Source organism: Rhodamnia argentea, chromosome 6 (genome assembly GCF_020921035.1).
Source record: "Rhodamnia argentea isolate NSW1041297 chromosome 6, ASM2092103v1, whole genome shotgun sequence".
NCBI lineage: Eukaryota > Viridiplantae > Streptophyta > Magnoliopsida > Myrtales > Myrtaceae > Rhodamnia > Rhodamnia argentea.
This window is the reverse complement of record NC_063155.1, coordinates 21,445,865-21,465,418: the sequence shown is the minus strand read 5'-3', so window position 1 is coordinate 21,465,418 and position 19,554 is coordinate 21,445,865. Positions and strand designations below refer to the sequence as shown.

Below are 19,554 nucleotides of genomic sequence, written 5' to 3'. Positions count from 1 at the left end.
ATTTGAAATCCATTTAACTCATTTAACCTAATCTCTTTGTTGCAAATGAATCGGGTTGGATATGGGTCGAGTATGAATTGGGTTGGGCATGCGTAAAGAAATTTGTATTGCGCATAAATGGGGTCATAAACGGGTTAATAAGTCAATTTGGATAAGACCATTTATGACATAACCTATTCCACTCGCTTGACATCTCTAATTTTCGGGTGCCTTATAAAATACCCCGAACTTTTTGAAAAATAGATTAATACCACAAAAAAAAAACCCCAAACTAATACACTTGCGATAAATTTACCTTAAACTATTTTTTTTATCGCGAAAAATTTCAAACTGTTACACTTGTGGTAAATTTACCTTTCGTTAGTTTTCGTTAAATTTTACCGTCAAATTCCCGAGTTGGATGACACATGACAGTTGATGGGTGTATCAATTTGAGATTTCTACTCTTTGTTATTTACAGGTATATTGTTTTGGAGTTTTTCGTTGTATTAATTCAATTTAACTGAAACTAATAGAGGGTAAATTGATCACAAGTATATCGATTTAAGACTTTTCGTGGTAAAAAAAATATTTTAGGGTAAATTGATCACAGATGTTCGAATTTGAAATTTTTTATCGTAAAAAAAAATTTTGGAGCAAATTTGTTACAGATATATTAGTTTGAAATTTTTTGTGGTTAAAAAATTAGTTTGTGATAAATTTATCACAGGTATGTATCAATTTGAGATTTTTTTTGTTGTACCAACTCTTGAAAAATTGGTTTCCCAAATTTCCTCAAATGTCCCGTAAAAGGCTTTCAAACTTTTCTTTCGAGACAAATCTGTTTATCAGTAGATTTACGATTACGATTAGACTTTTTTTACCGGTATGATATCCGCTCCGTCAAATGGAGGAACGATGACCGTCACAACACCAACGTAGCTAAAGACTAGATTTAACTTAAAACAAACATGCTGCCCCTCATTTTAATAAAAAAAAGAAAAACCACGTCGTCCGACCGAGCTAAGGTTTCGTCAAACAAGATTGAGGAGAGGAGGTGGGGGGGGGCTGAGCATGTTGCAATTTCAATGTTGGGGATTAGGATTTGTTTTTTGTTTTTTGTTTTTTTTTATCTCGATTTGGAGCTTAGGTTCTCGAGCTAAAGAGAAAATATTCTCCTCATCAACAAAAAAATAAAAACATAAAATGTTGTCGATAATAAAAATATTTTTTTTATTGAATAATTATTTTAAGCGATACAACCGATCATTTTAGAGAGACGGGATGGCTTGACATGTAAGCAAAGTCTAACGATGGTTATGTTTGTCACTTGCGTAAAAGTTGTGGCCTTTTCACGAGAACCTTGATAATTGAGGACAAATTTGCCTAATCAAGAAATGAGGACCCGAATGCCACTTCGGCATTAGCTTTTGACCAGTTGACCGCATCATAAAGCAACTTTTGAAATATCTATTAGTTGTACATATTGTGTGTATATATAAATCAATATGTACGAATTAATAATTTCCTAAAGTAATTTACAATATGTCCGAGGCTATTCATCTCCACACGAATTTAGGAACTTTTCGACTTTCAACTAAGAAAATAACCATCGAGTAGAACTATCACTAGTTCAGGCAAAAACTTCCATTTCGTGTTGATATCATCAAGACTGCGTTTGGTCATTTTGATTTCTAACTAGGATGAACTAGATAGGATATTATTTGAAATCCACGAAATTTGCTAAATCGTATACATTTATTTGATGAATCGCAATAAGAAAGCTAATATCGTATCATGTCTATTCTTTAGTATGAACCATATATTGATGTAAATGAACTTTGAAAATGCACAAAAGAATATGGTAAGACATCTCACGATCCACTGCTAAATCCCAAATTCACAAATAGAGATAACCTCCATTGATAAATCCATCCATAATTAATGCACGATCTAAATCTTAAATACCAAGGAGCTAGTTGCATCATTCTAGATAGAGGTGGCCGGTTCCTAAAAAAGGTGGAACTGCTGGTTCCGGCTCCGAGGCCCAAATTGCTCTTTTCCCCCAAGCCTCCTCCATTTTTTTTTTTAAGTGGGTTGGAACCGGCCCTGGAACCGGCGGTTCCGGTTCGGGTTGGAACCGTGGACCCGGTCAACGGGCCAATTCCGGGCCCACGGTTCCATTTGGCCATGTCTAATTCCAGAGCCGCATGTTCGACTATGTCAAAAAATGTAAATGAGCTACAACATCAACCTCATATACCCAGAAGTATAGTGTTTCGACACTCTAGCCTACTTCATTTATATTTACTTATTTTATTATTATTTTCCCTCTTTTTTTATTTATTTTTTATTCCCTTCCATCTTTCCTTAGTAAATTTAATAAATAATAAACTATACTAATATTCATAATATATACAAAAACCGTATATTATAGGATAGAAGAAAGTCAAATAATACAGATAAAAATAGGAACAAATAGGAGTGGGAATCCTTGTTATCTTTTTATTTTGAAATTCATTTTTTTATATTAGATATCAAAGATTATTATAATTTTATAAATTTAAGAAGTTTGTTATTCGAAAAAAATAAATTTTATATCATGAATATAAGAAATCCTATCCATCTATATCTCACTTCCTTCATTGATATTTTTATCCGTGCCAAGACACATGATTAGATATTTATCTTATCCTGAATTTTATCCTAACTACTAACATGAAGGTAGGGAGAAGAAGCACACCAGATATGAGATTAATGTCCGTGATTAGTGCACGAACACCTAAGATATCTTCCGTGCTTACAGTTTGAAAACCTGGATTGCTGATTTGTTGTAAGTACAGTATGCGGGCGATCTACAGACAACATGGACATGTCCACTCATCGCCTGGAATTATTTCTCTCAAGAACACAAACCATCTCCAAAAAATCTGTGGCCCTAAGTTGAAGTGCCAAATATGTATTTTTATGGCCATCTAAGTGTTAATTTAACAGAAGTTCGATGCGAACAGGCTTGGGGGAAAATGTTCAGCACAAAGAAGGGTGCAATCCGGCAAAAACTTTTTGCGGCCTTACTTTTCTTCCAAAAGAAGGGATGCGCAAGAGAGAAGGGAGGGCAGCTCCTCTGGAGTTGCTGATCCAAAGCCTTGCCATCTAATCCTTCCAAATCTGTCGAGCAAGAATACGTACCTGAAGAGAACACAATGCCAATGCTCAGGTAAAAACAAAAGAAAGAAAGGTCAGATAGCCAGCGAATGAGCAAGGGAATTTGAAGATCTGTACCCAGTGAGGAGGTTCAATATTTTGAGTTCTTTCCTGAAGTAGTAATGGTCTCCAAACGAATAGACAATCTGCCTTCTGAGTGGACCTTGATTATCCTCGCTTTTGGGTTTTCTCATAACCCGGAGAAGCAATTGCTTAATTGGCTTCCGACATAATAACCACGTATCAATGAGGGACACCTGAACAGGATCATCAGTCAACAAAACATAAATAACTCAATCGAGCCTTTTTCGGCCAAAAAGTTCACCATGAAGAACAATCACATGGAAGTGAAGCAATAATTAGTGAACATATTAGCAGCATGTGTTCTGAGGTGATCACAAACAGCAAGTGCCATCTATGCTCCCCAGGTCTGCCAGGGATGGATGGAGCCATCATAAAGGAGGAATGAGGCTTAACCCTCAACATAAGTCTCTTCTGGCTTAGAAAATGACTTGACATTCCGCTCCAAGTAACACAGAGAAAAAGATTCAAGAGAAGCATCAGTTCTCTTCATTTTTCTTTCAGGTTTTAATCAGATTTAGGAGCAAATAAATGAAGCAGCTTAATTTCTCTCAATTAAGGTGGACAAAGAAAGATTGTTCCTTTACCTCATAAAGATGCACCTCCTCTTTATCACGGAAAGCATTTTGAAAAGGCACACCCCAAGAATCGATCATTGCCTGCCAAGTAGACAAATTGTTCCAGTGATAATAATAAGTGATGGATCAAGAAAAATCACCTTGGTAGAACTAGCACACTGGAAAAGAAAACATAAACAAGGAGCAAGCTTAAACATGCAATGACACCGTAGAGACTCCATTGATATTTTTCATCTGTGTAAATAGGATGTTTGCATTCTAAACCAATCCATAAAAGAACTAAGCCATCATCATAAGCACTTAGTTTCTCTGAAATATCCTTTTGGTAATCAAACTCAACGAAATTTGCTGATGATAGAGGAAAGAAGGCAATGCATAGCTGCAACAAAATTTTTAGCTGCCATCATCACATGAAAGCAAGCCCCTACATGCTGCAGAGATGCACCCAATTTCGGTAGTGAGTTATCTTTCTTCTAAAATAGAATTCGTTTAACCTACCTGGGAGCTTCTCCGGAACGACAGACATAACAAAGTAGCCTTAGGGACAGATGACATGTTCTGATCGACCTTTTTGCCACTGCTGCTGATGGGCAGCTTGAAACTTTGTCCATCTGATCGATCGACTTCAATGACGGGAAACTTTATAGCTGCCACCGCTGGAGTTATGATTTTATTCGCCATTGCAATCTGCACCATAGTACTATCGAAAAGCTAACAACATTGGCTACACAGATAACAGGACAAAAAAAAAATACATAATTATGCATTCGACTTGCTAGGTTCGCACAGTCCACATAGTCAAGAATGTATATAGCCATGCAATCAGTTTCTGTTTCGCAAAATGCGCACACACTGGATGTTCCTTCAAATAAGATAGTCATCATTCATCCAGCATAGAGTTACAAATGTTCAAGTCAGACTGTTTGACTCAGAAAATTTACAGGACTCCAAGATGTCAAGGCAAAGGTCAATGAACAGTCCATTGCCATACTCAAGAACAAAAAAGGCCATTAGGTATGATTTACTGGAAATATCCTTTCCACTCTATATCAAAATAATTGGAACTCTGGCTATCAATGCTGCAAAATGAAGGATAGTTTCTGAAATCAAGCATCGAAGCCCTCGCAATACGTGAGATCCCAGTACAAAACCGACAACTAAGGCTGTGAAGTGAGCTTGATACCAACGAATCACTAAATTACCTTACCACCATGCTTCTGAAGCTCCGACATATCAGCAAAATAGCCTCTGTTCATCTCATCCGCACTGTCCTACACCACGTCGCACACCACCCATCGAATTTCAAACACATCGCCGGTCACAGGAACTCATGATTTACAGAAACAGGACAAGAACAAAAAAAAAAGCTTACAGCCGGGCACGTTCCTTTTCCATCGCTGCTTTGTTTCCCATCTACACCCCAGAAACGCCAAATGGAAAAGGTCAAAAAAAAAAAAAAATCAGCTCAACAACATTCACGTACGACCAGATTCAACTCGAGTCGATGCCGAGAAGGACAAGCAGAGATAACCTGGTAAATGTCGAGGAAGCGAGTCGAGGTCCTCTGGGCCAAATGGGGTGGAGGCAGAGAGGCGACGAGCTCCTCATCGCGTGCGAACAACTTAGAACGCAGAGCCGATGCTCTGTTCGCGGAGCTTCGACCCATCAATCGATTGAATTTCAGCATCTCTTCCTTCTTCGACTCTGCCGATTAGAATGTACGCTTTCGACTTCCAGTCGGACACGTCTGAGGTAGAGAGGTGGCTCGCTTTGTCACGTCCAAGAGTCGGAGAATTTCGTAGGGAAGGAAGGGGGATATGGTGACTGCCCGGCGGCGGCGGCGGCGGCGGCGGCACCGAGGTTGTGAAAGGAACGACCGCCGAGGGGTTAACACGACTTGTCGTTTGCCAAAGCTTCCGAGGTTTTGTCGTTTGCCAAGGCTTATCGACCCTGAACCGAACTGGTTTCTTTAAGACCGACCCTGAACCGAATCGCCCAATTTCGGGATCGATTCGGAAATCAGGCCCAATTTTAAATAATAAAAGTATTAGTTTAGAAAAATCGATTTGCATTAGCAATTCATTAATGTGACAATTTGATATATGAGAAAAAACTGAAATTTCACATAGGTTATTATACAATTTTGTAAAAGCCTAAAATTAATTTGTGCAAGAAAAACGCTACAATATTAAGTTTTTGGCGACACAATAAAATTTTTTTTTAGTGAACGTCAAGAAAAGTTATACTTGAAATATGTTTGCTCAAAAAGTAAAAAAAATGAAAATAAGTAAAATATAAACGATTTATCTTTAACTAACGTGCAATGTAATTGTTTATAATATATTGCAAGCGTGAAACACATATTGGTATTGTGTAATATTAAAGTAATCGGAGTTATTTATCCTGTTTAATACCCCCGTGAACATTTACCGGACCCTATTTTAAGATAATTATAATATGTTAAATTTGATTTATTTTTCAAAACTTAGTGAATTTATCTGTCGATGTAATCTTTTTACTAGGCTAAATCAAATTACTCGAAGAAAATCAATTCCACTTTAGTTAGCAATAATATACTAATTAATGACATATACCTCAGATTTTTCTATTTTAAATGCTTTGTAGCTAATTTGATTTTAAGAAATTAATTTGGTGAGATAGATATAAAAATTTTGGGATACATCACAATCCTAAATGAAATTATTTTGAGTAAAATGATATTTATTTTTTCCAAGTGAGAGTAAATCAAGTGATATGAATAGTATATAACATACTTAATTTGGGGCATAACATTTCAAATCAAACAATTTCCTTAAGTTCACTACTTTAATTTTTTCAAAACTAAACAACATCTTTTTCTCTTCAAAACTAAGCATGGAAAAATACTACCATTTTTTTTTGGAAATTAACTTCCAAAAAAATATTTTTCCAAAATGTCTCATTTTTCGCGAAACAACGAAGCCTAAATTTAAGACATTTTTTTTCCAAAGTGAAGTGCCGGCGAGTACTGAACGGTTCTGGCTCTATGTATACATAATAGATCCAATTCCAAACTTTAGAAGTTGAATGATATCAAAACGAAGTCCCATGAAACACCATTCTAGCCAAAAGTGGGTTATGCTCTCATTCGTGGAGATTGCTAATTTCTCTTGCTTCCAAGCAGTATTTGAGTGCTCGGTGTCTATGACGAAACCAGCTTAGTGCAAGAGAATCATGCTCTACATATGTAAATGGCTTAAACATGGTTTATACCACAAAAAGAAAAGAAGAAGAAGAAGCTGTAAACATATGCTCACCCAAAAATGAACTCTTATACCAAAGAAATGACCAAGTCCATCGAGGAGTTAAGCAAAGAAACAGCCTAACGAGCGAGACCAGCACCCAAAAGAAACTTCCGCAAAATGTCTCTCACGAGTCCTAGCTGTTCTTTCTCGCGACCTTGTCTATTTACACCACCCAAAAAAATAATAATAACAATCAACCGGCACTGCAGTGTGCAGCTGTAGCCCCCTCCCCTTCCGGCTGAAGCCGAAACACATAATTTACAAGAGCAAGTTATCACCTCGACATGATAATAACTAAGTTTTCCACCTGGCGAAACATGACCGAAACACACCCAGCTTGTTCCTGCACCTCTGCTTGTCAAAGATTGACCTTGCATTTACTTTCCTCTAAGATTTTTCATCCGTTCAGCTCTCAGCGCAAGCAGCCTAGCGGCGCGAGAATCAATCGAGAGCAGTTCACCATCCATGACATCATCGCCATAAGAATGCCAAAGTTGGCTTCTTCTGCACATCACCGTCTTACTAACGTCTCAATCTATCACACCTACGCCTATGTCCTCACAATCAACAAATAGGCTCAAGGCATCATTATGATGCCAGAAGCAGAGTCGGCAAAATGCGCTATGATACATTAGTCAGTAGAGACCGAAGAAGAACAAGAAGGCCCCCACAAAATAAATAAACCAATAAAGCCGTTGTGGCACACCAAAAATTACAGGCATGGAAGACTCACCCACCCTCTCATGCAAGGACAAGCACACACTGGACACACTCAACTGGCGGCAGTAGTACATAATATACATCGCATGCGATTGGTACCCTTATGGTCATCATCCTCATCTTCCTCATCATCGTACTCACAATCATAATCATAATGCGACATGCTGTCTGAAGAAGCTTCTTTAGTCCCTTTTTTGCCGCTAAACGTATATGTGGAATCCGTAAGACAACTCGCGTGGTACGAGTGACAGCAAAAGAAAACGACCACGGACACATCTCGTATGGAGAAGGGGTCGAAACAAATGCAACATCTTGCAGCTCCCCTAGTTTTGGACTTTACCCCTGTAGTTCTCAGGCTGGACGATTTTTCTGTTTCCTGATAAGCCTTACTATCTTTCTTCTTCGCTCGAGCCTCATCTTCTTCATTGCTCAAATACACAGCATGTCTTGCTTCCTTGTAGTACTTTACCAAGAGGTTAACACAATCCGCCTACCGTTTTTAAGAGACGAAGAATAATATTAAGCATTTTTGGAAGTGGCTTTGATGAGTGAGATTCCATATTGTAAACCAAGGTTTACCTTAAGAATATCGTTGCACCCGTGTCTGAGAGATGTTTCAGTCCTGTAATCAGTGATGATTTTGACAAGACGATCCCTTAGCCTGTCAATAGTTTGAAGAACAAGGAAAATACTCATAACGATCATCCTGATATAATGACAGAAAGAATGACTTGCAACTGTAACTAGCAAAATCAAGAAACTCAACATGAGAATCATTTCAAAAGGAAAGGAAAACCAGAATAAACTTTCTTGGTCAGTACTTACCGAGGTATCTCCAAACCATTTGGCACCATATTGACTATATAAAGTGGATCGAGATTCCCCACAGTGTGCTCCAGCAACACACCCACCTGCCAAGCATGGAAAACATATTTGGAAGCTCAGATAATTGGCATGTGATTACTGGCGGTCCCAAGAGGGTTTTGAGTAACATTGAAGAGAGATCACAGTACCATTTCAGGTTTGTCAAGACATTGTTTAATTAATTCTTCCCATAGGTCGTCGTCTTGCTGCATGCTCACAAATTCTACAGCCTGCGCACAATGTACTGCTTGTATTAACACCAAGATTTAGACTACTTGAGAAATACAAATAACAAACTAATTAAGCAAAACAATCAGGCCATAGAAACTTTTTTTCATTCAAAGAAGTGGTTTACCTCTTCTATGTCTCCCAAATTATTGATGATGACAGCAAGAGCTTGTTTTGAATTCCCCATCCTTCCCAGTATAAACACTTGCTCCTTAATGAGCTCTTTTCTAACACAAATGTGATAAGCCTGGAATTGGTCTTCAAAGTTTAATAGGTTGAACAACTTCCAAAGTATTATGGTCAACCATGAAATAACTTTCCAAACCTTTTCTAATGTGTAGTGTTGACTACTGCGAAGAAAAGGAAGCAGCATCTTCGGATCAAAGTCAGCATAGAGCTCTACCTATCACAAAAAGAAGTACAACACTTCTGATCATATATGAAAGCAGAAAATGTATTCTAAAAATTTTCAGAGGAATAATGATAGACATGATAATTCTTTCTCTAAACTTCTTTAAAAGATGAGATGACAAGTAACAGTGCAATCATGACCCAAATCGTTTGTTTAAATCCCCACAGAGACCTTGCAAAAATAACTAGGTAAAACAGTCTTAAAAAAAGGACAAGATCTTTGAGTACATTTAGCATTCTTGAAGTGAACAGGATATGTGGCCTTGTCGAGAATACAGAGAGCTGTGTTCAACGGTCTTTGACAGGATGGTTATCATCCATGAGAACAGTATTGAGGATGAATATCATATCATGCATGACACCAAAAAAGAGTGGTAAGGTATCATATTATCATCCTGACAGTAATTCTTCAGTTTTTTTAGTTTCCTGGCTCAGTTGAACTTAATGGTAATGATGAAAGATACCTTTGTTCTTTATTATAAAAAAAACAATCAAAGGCCCAAAGAAGTAAACGTTCAGATTATAGAGAAGATATATACCTCACTCCAAAAGCATGCAGAAAAGCAGGAATTTCTATGTCTATTCATACCTGCATATCGTGAAACTCTCTTCCAGCATGAGGATTCACTTCAAACAAGGAATGCAGATATAGATGCAAAAAATGTCTTGAATCACTCTTATCGCTGGCTTTTAAAAGTTGAGAAACCACATCGGATGGTGTCATCAAATCCCTGTTTTGAATGAACAAAGGAACTGCGCGTTTGCAATCTAGCTTCATCAACTGGACAACCTGCATGGAGAGAAAGAGAGGGTGGAACTAAGCATGCAAGTATTTAGACCAGAAATCTGAAATATCACAGGCTAATATATAATTAGAAATGCAAACCCAGAAATTCTAACGTTTTCCTCTATAGTCATATACAACAAAAGTCATCCAGATGCCCAATCGACTCACACAATATTAGATTTTACATCCAGAAGCCTTTACGCCCTAAATATTCCCTAGCATTGCCATACCTTTTCACGAATGGCTTCATGTAAGTTATGTTTTTCGATGAAGTCAAACACCTCTGGCTTCATAAGCTGAAAGTAATTAAAAGAGACATCAGTTCCTTAGAGCAATTTCAATTGTAGTACACAGCATATTCCTTGGCTATTGTGTTAGTCCAGGAATATACTCGACTCTCGCCGGCACTTACATCAGCATAGAGTGAAAAGGCTTTCTCATATTGGCCATCAATTACATACAACTCTGCCAGAGCCTGATGCACAAAAGGAACAGTTAAAAAGCTACAAGCAGAAATTGTCAAATTAGATTAACAGCTAAGCTCATAGAGCTACCTCCTTGAGAGCATCAGTCATGGATGAAGTGTTGAGCTGTGGTTCAATGGCTGAGATAACAGGCGATGATGAATATATTGCTCGTGGCCAAGATTTGACGGTTGATAATAGCTCATGGTGGAAAGATGGATTTGTTGCCAATGCCACCAGGGCAACCTGTATCTCAAAACAAAAACCATAAAAAGCAAGTGTCTTATTCACCAATTTTATGATGAAACTAAGTAGACTAACGATACTTTGCTCCCTTTGATAAAAATTTGTATTTTTTGGGAATTAGTTGGATCCTTTTTGTCTAGGTATAGTATGATAACCGTAAATGTTCCATGACTACAAAGTTTGTAGCATGTCTCTGGGACCTACGCACTTCCCTTTTTCCATGGAAATCATACAGAAACATGGGATGATGGAAACGAAACTTAAACTGCTCAAGAACTGATGTTAAAGCTTAGAATAGTCCAAAATGCAGTTACAGTTTCATCAGACTATAAAATGGGGACCAAATGAACAGTATCTATTCAGATCTTTTGTTGTAATTGACATGTCATATAAGAACTAGAACTACGATATCTAATAAAAAAAAATTTGCAATGATTAAATGTGGGCAATGTCGTGAGTGATTTATTCAGGAATGTAGGAGCGTATTTGACACTAGACCCAGGAACCATATCTGCACTTCCATTACACTAGACTTCCACTAGAATCCAAGATCCTCTTGGTAAATCATCCATATAAATAGTAATAAAAGGAAAAGGAGTGGCTGGTGTGATATAATGTAAAGGTCAAAATTATTAACCCAGCCATACTGGATTACTGGCAACTGGGAGACAATCCATGGGGGATAAAGCAATATAATTGAATATGCAAACTGATGAACAACTCAACTGCCTGAAAACAAGTTTACCAAACAAATTAAATGTTTTTTTGTTACAATTAGCCAACAAACCTCATATGCCGTATCACGCAACCTTGGATTTTCTGTCGGTATATATGGAACCAAAACAGGAAGCTGGCGTAGATGTGCAAAATGGAAAACCCATCTGCGCCAACAGACACCCATCAACTATCCTCAACAACAAATTATCCATAGACAAATTGTAGACAGCGTCACTTACCTCTCCCATGCTGAAGCAGATCCACGCAACAATTTTGGACACAAAGAAGCAGCTTCAGCATACTTCCTTTCCACAATCAAATGATCAAGGTACCTGGATCCTACCTGTACATATTGAAAAACAGTCAAGAGAAAGCATGAGTAAGCAGCGGCTAAGTACCCTTCCATAGACACTTTGACAAATATCTTCAAAATTTGAGCAAGATGGAAAAACGAATATGTAAAAAAAAAAAAAAACCATCAAAGACGAATGACTACGCATACTTCACGGGTAATTCAATATGCAGAGCTGAATTATCATCTACCATCTCCCATCTCATCATGACCATTAAGCACGAGTTAGATGCCACGAACCAAAAAATATGTCTAAAACAAAGTCAAAGCCCGGCACATCAAATATTTGAACATGGGAGTAATAGAGACAATCCTGAGTAAGGAGGGAGATTCAACAAATGGCAAGCCATGAAAAATTCGCTCAATCAACTTCATGTTTTTCAAGTTCTCTATCTCTGATAAGAACAAATATGTAAAGTACTCTTGTGCACGTGTAAATGGAGAGCAAAAAAACACAGAGAAGAAAAAAGAGTCACTAGACTAGCAAACTCTCCCTCGTATAAGAAGACAGTAAAAATGCTATAGAAGCACCTCATCAACAAGTTCACTGCGTCCTTGACCAGCTTCCACTGCTGCTAAAGCTTTTTCATGCCAGCCATGCTGCAGAAGCCAAGATATGTGATCTTCAGCATCCCTAGCAATCACACATTCAAACGTTTATTAACTTTGTGCATGCATTGGAAATTTAAATAGAAAAGCATTAGTGTTGCTGGAAAACGGGCTAGAGTAAAGCATAACTCCCATGTAAGTTAAAGGATCAGCCAAAAAATCAACAAAGAATTAATGCATCCAGTACCATATAAGCCTTGCCCCACTCCACCCACCAAGCATTACCCAGAAACCAAAAGAAGGAAAATGACCTCACATATTCACCTTATTTGAAGCTGAGACACAAAAAACCTATGGTGGTACCTAATAGAATCTACAAGAAAGAATAAGACTGACCTAGGCTTTGCTATAACCACATCTTTGGGAGAGACGATATAATACAAAGGCTCATCTCCAGCAGCCCACTGACCCCCAGCATAGCTGCTACCTGCTTTCAGATATAATAGCATTCAAGCATTAAGCATAATCAATCTTTTCCACAACAGAAAAATACATTTTAGCCATAAGTTTAATAACCTGAGAAAGGAGCATGAGCAAGGGAGTAGTCCTTGGCCTTGTAATGCTCAAAACCATGCACAGGTAGGGCATCTGTAGCCAGTTCATCATTGTTCCAAGTTACTACACGTACTTCTGGTCTCTGTGCATTTCCCTGTTTTTCCATAAAAAAGACCCCCATAAGTACTATTCAGATGGTTTTTGATTCAAAAACTTTTATTTCCTTGTTCACCGTCAGGATTGAAACAAATCTAATGTATAGTAGGGCATAGTAGACCTCCAGTAAGTTACTTCATACGCCAAAAAATCGAAGAGGGTGCATTTATTATGTAGGGATGCTAGTTTTTGCCAAAATCTTCTTAAATTATGGACTCCAAGTTAAGACATTTCAAATGAAAACCAACTAGCTGCAACCCATACATGAAGTTACTCCTAGCAAAGCATCCATCTCGATGTGCATTACTAGCATGCCAAACATGATGAGAAAACAGGAGATATATTTTTTATTTTAAAAAACAAAAATGTTGAGGACAGCAGGTGGAGAGTTAGTACCTGACGGGAAGGTACACTGCTGCTAAAGTCCTTCTCCCCATCTTCTTCCCCCGGTATATAAGCTAGAACAACCAAAGAGTCACCAAAGGGAGCAATCCCTGATATGTAATAGCTTGTTTGGAATGATGCCACAATATCCACCTGATTCGTAGTGGAGGCTGGAATATGGTTATAGGTACCATTGGCAACTTTATTTGGATTAGTTCTGATGGATGCAATTTTCACAGATGTTCCCCAGCCAATGACTAACAGTGTATCGTCCTGATTATCATCAAGCGGCAGTAGATGGTGAAATAAATTGCTATTGAATACACACCGACAGTAATAGCAAAAAGAGTGTTGCTGCAACTCTTCAGCAACACTAGCAGCAACACCTATCTAACACTTGCACAATTCTAGAGCAACCGTTTGAATCTTTAAACTCACCTGCCAAACTAAATGAGGGAGTAAAAGCTCAGGTCGCGGGCTTCCTCTGGGCCTCTCAATAAATGTGATACGCTGATCATTGGCTGAGTCATAAACTTTGACGCCAGCATCATTGGCCCAAGCAATTAAGCTTGTTCTCCACTTCACTGCATGAATTGGACCTTCGCCAGAGTGCAAAACCTAAAAAGCTACTTCCAGTCAGCAGGATCAAACAAAATAGCAGAATCTTTAACAATCTGTAAATCAGTATTTTATAGACCTGGTCCTTGTAGCCTAACCATTTCTTCATGTTAAAATATAAATGACCCGCCAAACCACCAGCTACAAATCTTCTGGATGCTTTTTTGGCGTAATCAGGGTCTAAAGCAACAGCCTTCATTGGACGTTGATAATCAGACTTCATTCTCTCATCAGTGAAGAGGCCATTTATCACAACAGATCCATCATCTGAACAGCTTCCTATATATTCACCTTCTGTGTCAAAACTAAGGTCATTGACAGCAGCTGTATGGGCAGCGAATTCCTTAACCTGTGAGACAAAGGCAGACAGACAAACTAAAAATACTTCACAAAATAAAGATGAGAGAAATTACAGCACCCAGGGTGGAGATTATGAATTGATAAAAAGAAAAAGGACCCTCGAGTTATTATTATACATTTCTCTTCATTCAAAAACTGATAAGAAGGCCACGTATTTGAGATGATGACATCTTAGCAACTCCTATGTGGCCACGGAAAATTAATGTCCTCATATCAAGTTCAAAATCACACATTCTGAAAAAGGGAAACAAGAAAGTTAACAGCTGTAAAATCCATAATTGATGTATGCAACATGTCATATACATCATAAGTAGTTTCAGAAAGCCAGTTCCACTCTGATAGAGGGATGCGTTGGTAGTAATTCAATAATGTGACACTCCCAAAATAGTCATCTATTTCACGAGTTTATGAATGCTGGACACTAAATTACTCTCCAGCGAATAGAAACTTGGCCTAATATACAAAGGCTCTTTTCCTCGATAACCAGGAAGTGTCCTGTAGCAAATCTCAAAGGACTACCACCTAAGCTGTGCTTTTGCTGACGCATATATGGCACTGAAAAGACAGCTTCCCCAGTGAGGTAAGTCTTAATATAGGTGGAAGATGATGAGTTGGCTCAAAAGAAAAACTGCCTATCAACTATTAGAGAGCGAACTATATATCCACAAAATTAAGTGCAAATTTGGGGAAAAAGTTGCACAGGACGTAGTTCTTGGAAAGGAAGCTAAAACTAGCATAGCCATGGTCGAAACTGATCGGGCAAATTGAGCATCTAATGAACGGAAGACTAGCACAAATTGATTGTGAAGTAAATTGAAAAACTAATAGCTTTACTCCATGAGCTCATAGAGAGGATTTCCGCAATTCGACCTTCACCTTACACTTCCTACATAGTCAGCTCGATCACCACGAAAAAAGAAAAAGCAAATTTAGATCCAAAACGATCAAGTTACAAGCAAAGCGTTCGAAGCTTCGCGAATCGAGAGCTTCTAAAAGGCATAAAATTGAACAGCAGCGGCTCTAAATTTGCAGACTACCTGATTGCCCAGAAAATCAAGGATGTGCACGGTCCCGCCGTGAGTGCCGAGCGCGATCATTCGCTCGGCGACGGCGACGCACGACGCCGCGTCGTTCGCGAGGAGCGAGGGGATGCTGCCTCCCATCCTCTGGTACTTGAGCCTCGGCTCTTCCTCCTCCTCCTCCCCCTCCTCCTCCTCCTCTTCCTCCTCCTCCTCCTCTTCGTCCTCATCTGCTTCCTCGTCTTCTCTCTCGTCGTCCCCTTCGACGCCGTTCTCCGCCGGTATCGGCGCCATTTGCATAATGATTGCTGGCTATGGAGTTGGTGAGAGAATGATTTTGAGAGAGAGAGAGAGAGAGAGAGGGAGATCTGCTGGGTTTGGGGAAGTTGGGCCTTTGCGGGTTCTAGAGGAGGGAGAGGATGTCGGGGGAAGGCTATTTTGGGGAATTCAGGGAACAATCCGATTAACGGTTGCATCAAATTATTTATTTGCTACCCGACAAGAGAGTGCGACGAGATGACGTGTGCTGGGTGCCACCTGGCCACTGCTCATCGGTATCACTTTTCCCCTTGGTCTCTTTCCTTCTTTTGCGCCTTTGGGGAAAGTCTAGGATAGATCCGGACAATCAATTTATGGCTATTGAGAGCAAGAGTGAGCGTGAGAATCGATCTGATTTCATATTTAAAAATATGCATGATAAGTTTCAAATGTAAAAAATCAGGAAAAAAGAGAGAATTGAAGAGTTGAAGAAACGATATCTACGTTCAAAGAGATTGAAAAAGCGAAAATTTACGCCATGGATAATCTTTCGAGAACGGGCATATATAACTTGTTTTGTCTGAAGTTCAGTCTTGATACGTTTTTTCTGGTCGATGCTCCCAGTTGACTTAATTTAATTCTACTTGTGAGCTTTGAAATGAAAAAGGGAAGCACTAGGTTTGTTGCCTGGTCGCAATTGATGTTGAAAGTTTTATCTTTGCAAGAGATATGCGACGTGTGCGCGCGTCTCCGTCAAAACATTTCTGGTCGCGACTTCCTTTGACGACAGGACATGCGGTGCCTTAATTTTTTGTGGCGGTGGTTCTGCGTCCCTTGGGGGGCTTGAAATCCAATGAAATTATTGGCCCGTATTATTTGATTATGGCCGATTGCGACTTATTTTTATTTGGAAGAACAGCAGATGTGGTCCTTGAACACCGATGAAACGTGCAATAATACCACCGTGAAACTTTTAATTTATTCAATATAATATTTCAATAAAAAAATTATCAAAAAAATCCTAAACCTTTCGGATTTTTGTCAATTCAATCTTAAACCTTTTAAGTTTACCGATTCAATCATAAACCTTTTCACTTTGTGCCTATTCAATCTTATTCATCGGAAATCGCTGACATAGACGTTAACCGTCCTACGTGGCACCGCTGGAGCACATGTGGATAATATTTAATAATTTTCATTTGAAAAATTCTTTTTTTGCTTTCTTTCTGTTTTTACCTTGTTGGCTTCAAGGCCGACGACCCTTGGGCAAGAGCCGGAGGGGGTCGGCGACTCCCACGAGTCCCTAAGCGAGGGTCGCGAACCCCTCGCGACCGAAGGCGAGGGGCCGTGATCCTCGCTCTCACCTTGGCCAGCGAGTGCGTCGCAGCTATAAAAAATCAATTTTTTTTAAATAAAAATTTTAAAAATCTATTAAAAATTGTTGTCGGCGACCGCGTCAGCGATTTCAAGCAAATAGAACTGAATTGGCACAAAGTGAAAATGTTTAGGACTGAATCAAGAAATTTAAAAAGTTTAGGATTGAATTAGCAAAAGTGTGAAAGGTTTATGACTTTTTTGACAATTTTTCCGTCTTTGAATTTTGACCTAATGTACAATGTTGTATCTAGACTTTTGATTTGTTCGATCCGATCCCTATATAAACTATTAATACTCGTTCAATGTAGTCCCAAAATTACATGAAAAAATATTTAAAAGTTCATGGACCACGATAAGCAAGTTAAAAGTTCGCGGAAGGAATAATGCCATGAACCAAAGTATGAAGATCACATTGCACGTTGAACCTAAATTTAAAAGTCATTCGCGTCATTTTTCCTGTTCATTTCGAAGATGTGTAACATGGGTATGGGGCGGGCGTGTGCACGGTGAAGCCTTTCCTAAAAAAGTTTTGATTTGTGTGAATGGGAATCAAGACGCTACATTCCGTCGAGCATTTTGTTTGCACGGTGAGGCTCTTTGTGTAACGGGAGCTCATGCTCCACCGTCATGATGGGCACGTCATCTAGACGGCAGTAGAGTAATACATGTATTTTCCCCTGGTTTATGTTTACGTTGTTGCTCGAATTTTAGAATATCTTTTCATTTTCATCCGTTTCCTTAAATGAATATATATGTTTCCTTTTTATCGGTTTAATCATATTTTGGCTCATGATCTCTGTCCTAACAAAAGCAAAAACAATTTAGAGTCGCGTTGCATCGATATTCCTACTGTTTTGATTTCCTAATTTACAGGTTTAACAAAATTTAGAAAACAAGGAATTGAAAAGGTTTAGGATTTATCTATCGGAAAATTAGGAACATAATTTGAAATATTATAAGTACAAGCATCTATCGATCTTGTAATATTAGAGAGATCTTAAGTTAAAGGCTTAAATGGAACTATCGAAATAAAGATGAAAAGGGTGATTAAAAAAAAATAGCCTAATTTTTTTTTTATAGAAAATGGATGGAAATGAACACATGTTAAAAAATCTGGTTAATAGGTATCGAATGGCTTATGTGACTTTGCTATGGATAGTCGAGAGACTAGATTGAAACAAATCGAAAGTTTAAGGACGAAATTGAATATTTATGAATGGTTCAAGGATCTTATTGAGCAAATTAAAAATCCAGTGATAATAATGCACATCCGACCATAGTTTATATAGACCATTGGTGTCGTTTTCCTTCGAATAAAGTGGGTTGTCGTAGGTAAGTAACTTCTCTCTGGGCCTAACCACCTAAACCGCATAGGCTCGGCCATTGCATGTGGCGAAATTAGTATTTTTCTAAGTTATGAGCATAGACTTTTGAGCTCCATGATAGTGTCTAATATCTCCGACCCCCCAAAAAGGAAAATCACGTCTGATATCCATTATCAAAACATCTCTTTCGTAGAGAAGATCGAGGAATAATTCGCCCGACCGTTCATGGAAGGACTGTAGTCATTCGGTCGAGTCATGCAAGTGCTTGATTGGTCAATCGACTACCTCTTCCTCCCGCCCCCCACAAATTGCACTCATTTTTGCGATAAGCTGTAGACGGTCAATGGATCGAGTCTCGAAAAGAGTTTAACGTGCGCACTCAACCATCTTTGTCGGAGCGACCTTAGGCAAGGGCATCGAGTCGTGCTCGGATTGAATCACAAAGACATCGGGACAAAGTGGATTCGGATGAGTAAACGCTTGATGATATGTTAATGCCCGATGGCAATGGCGAAGATAGATCGGCATCCTTTGCCATTATCGATACTTCGACATAAACCCTTCAAAACGACAACATCTTCCCAAGATTACCAGACTCATCCGATCGAAGGAATATGCCACGGATTGATGTGGTAATCTAGGATATTCTTGTATTTAGGGTTTTTTCCAGATATTCTAAATATATTTTGAGGGTTTAATCAGAAATTTATACTTATAAATATGGATAGGGGATTGGCAAAGAGATTGGATCTTCGCCATTAAATCAAAGGGAAATCAATGAACACAAAAAAATGGACTCGCGTCTAAATAGGATGCCTTCCCTCATTTGGTCATTCAAGAATTGAGCAATACAATGCGATTCAAGGTCTTGCTCTAGGTCTATGATACAAACGGACTCATGTATAAATAGAGTGCCTACTCGGTTAGATCATCCAAGAAATGAACATGGTCGGCTATCTAAAGTATTGGTTTGCGACGCGTGTATCAATAGCTTTGTGCTTGACCAAATCGACGTTATCCTAGCCGATCCGTTTCCTT

The 19,554-nt window shown here is 38.6% G+C and overlaps 2 protein-coding genes across 3 annotated transcripts; both read right to left on the bottom strand.

Moving 5' to 3' along the window:
• Positions 1-2,779: 2,779 nt before the first annotated feature.
• LOC115734315 lies at positions 2,780-5,640 on the bottom strand. Of its 2 annotated transcripts, none has more exons than XM_030665050.2 (7): positions 5,374-5,640; positions 5,215-5,255; positions 5,045-5,113; positions 4,341-4,529; positions 3,852-3,923; positions 3,262-3,440; positions 2,780-3,168 (listed from the first exon to the last, which is right to left on the bottom strand). In XM_030665050.2, exons 3-7 carry the CDS (start codon positions 5,096-5,098, stop codon positions 3,051-3,053), a joined length of 612 nt encoding a protein of 203 aa, XP_030520910.1. In that variant the 5' UTR covers positions 5,099-5,113; positions 5,215-5,255; positions 5,374-5,640; the 3' UTR covers positions 2,780-3,050. The 2 variants fall into 2 exon arrangements, with proteins under 2 accessions (XP_030520910.1, XP_030520909.1); XM_030665049.2 differs by having other exon boundaries at positions 5,045-5,108.
• Positions 5,641-7,759: 2,119 nt separating this feature from the next.
• Positions 7,760-15,979, bottom strand: LOC115734339 (vacuolar protein sorting-associated protein 41 homolog). Its single transcript, XM_048280355.1, has 19 exons — positions 15,575-15,979; positions 14,257-14,526; positions 13,998-14,177; positions 13,572-13,832; positions 13,041-13,173; positions 12,861-12,951; positions 12,447-12,549; positions 11,803-11,906; positions 11,634-11,727; positions 10,691-10,846; positions 10,549-10,611; positions 10,367-10,432; positions 9,939-10,139; positions 9,264-9,341; positions 9,066-9,185; positions 8,860-8,940; positions 8,672-8,757; positions 8,426-8,507; positions 7,760-8,336 (listed from the first exon to the last, which is right to left on the bottom strand). Exons 1-19 carry the CDS (start codon positions 15,854-15,856, stop codon positions 7,899-7,901), a joined length of 2,889 nt encoding a protein of 962 aa, XP_048136312.1. The 5' UTR covers positions 15,857-15,979; the 3' UTR covers positions 7,760-7,898.
• Positions 15,980-19,554: the final 3,575 nt, after the last annotated feature.

What these genes read in the sequence shown, in the direction of transcription:
- LOC115734315 (XM_030665049.2), bottom strand. Translation starts at nt 5,529, where the DNA reads ATGCTGAAATTCAATCGATTGATGGGTCGAAGCTCCGCGAACAGAGCA. An exon ending in GCTTCCTCGACATTTACCAG is followed by an intron (nt 5,256 to 5,373) that starts GTTATCTCTGCT and finishes TCTGGGGTGTAG; the next exon opens with ATGGGAAACAAAGCAGCGAT. An exon ending in TTCAGAAGCATGGTGGTAAG is followed by an intron (nt 4,530 to 5,044) that starts GTAATTTAGTGA and finishes ACTATGGTGCAG; the next exon opens with ATTGCAATGGCGAATAAAAT.
- LOC115734339 (XM_048280355.1), bottom strand. Translation starts at nt 15,856, where the DNA reads ATGCAAATGGCGCCGATACCGGCGGAGAACGGCGTCGAAGGGGACGAC. An exon ending in TGACTGATGCTCTCAAGGAG is followed by an intron (nt 10,612 to 10,690) that starts GTAGCTCTATGA and finishes TTTGTGCATCAG; the next exon opens with GCTCTGGCAGAGTTGTATGT. An exon ending in GTCTTGACAAACCTGAAATG is followed by an intron (nt 8,758 to 8,859) that starts GTACTGTGATCT and finishes CATGCTTGGCAG; the next exon opens with GTGGGTGTGTTGCTGGAGCA.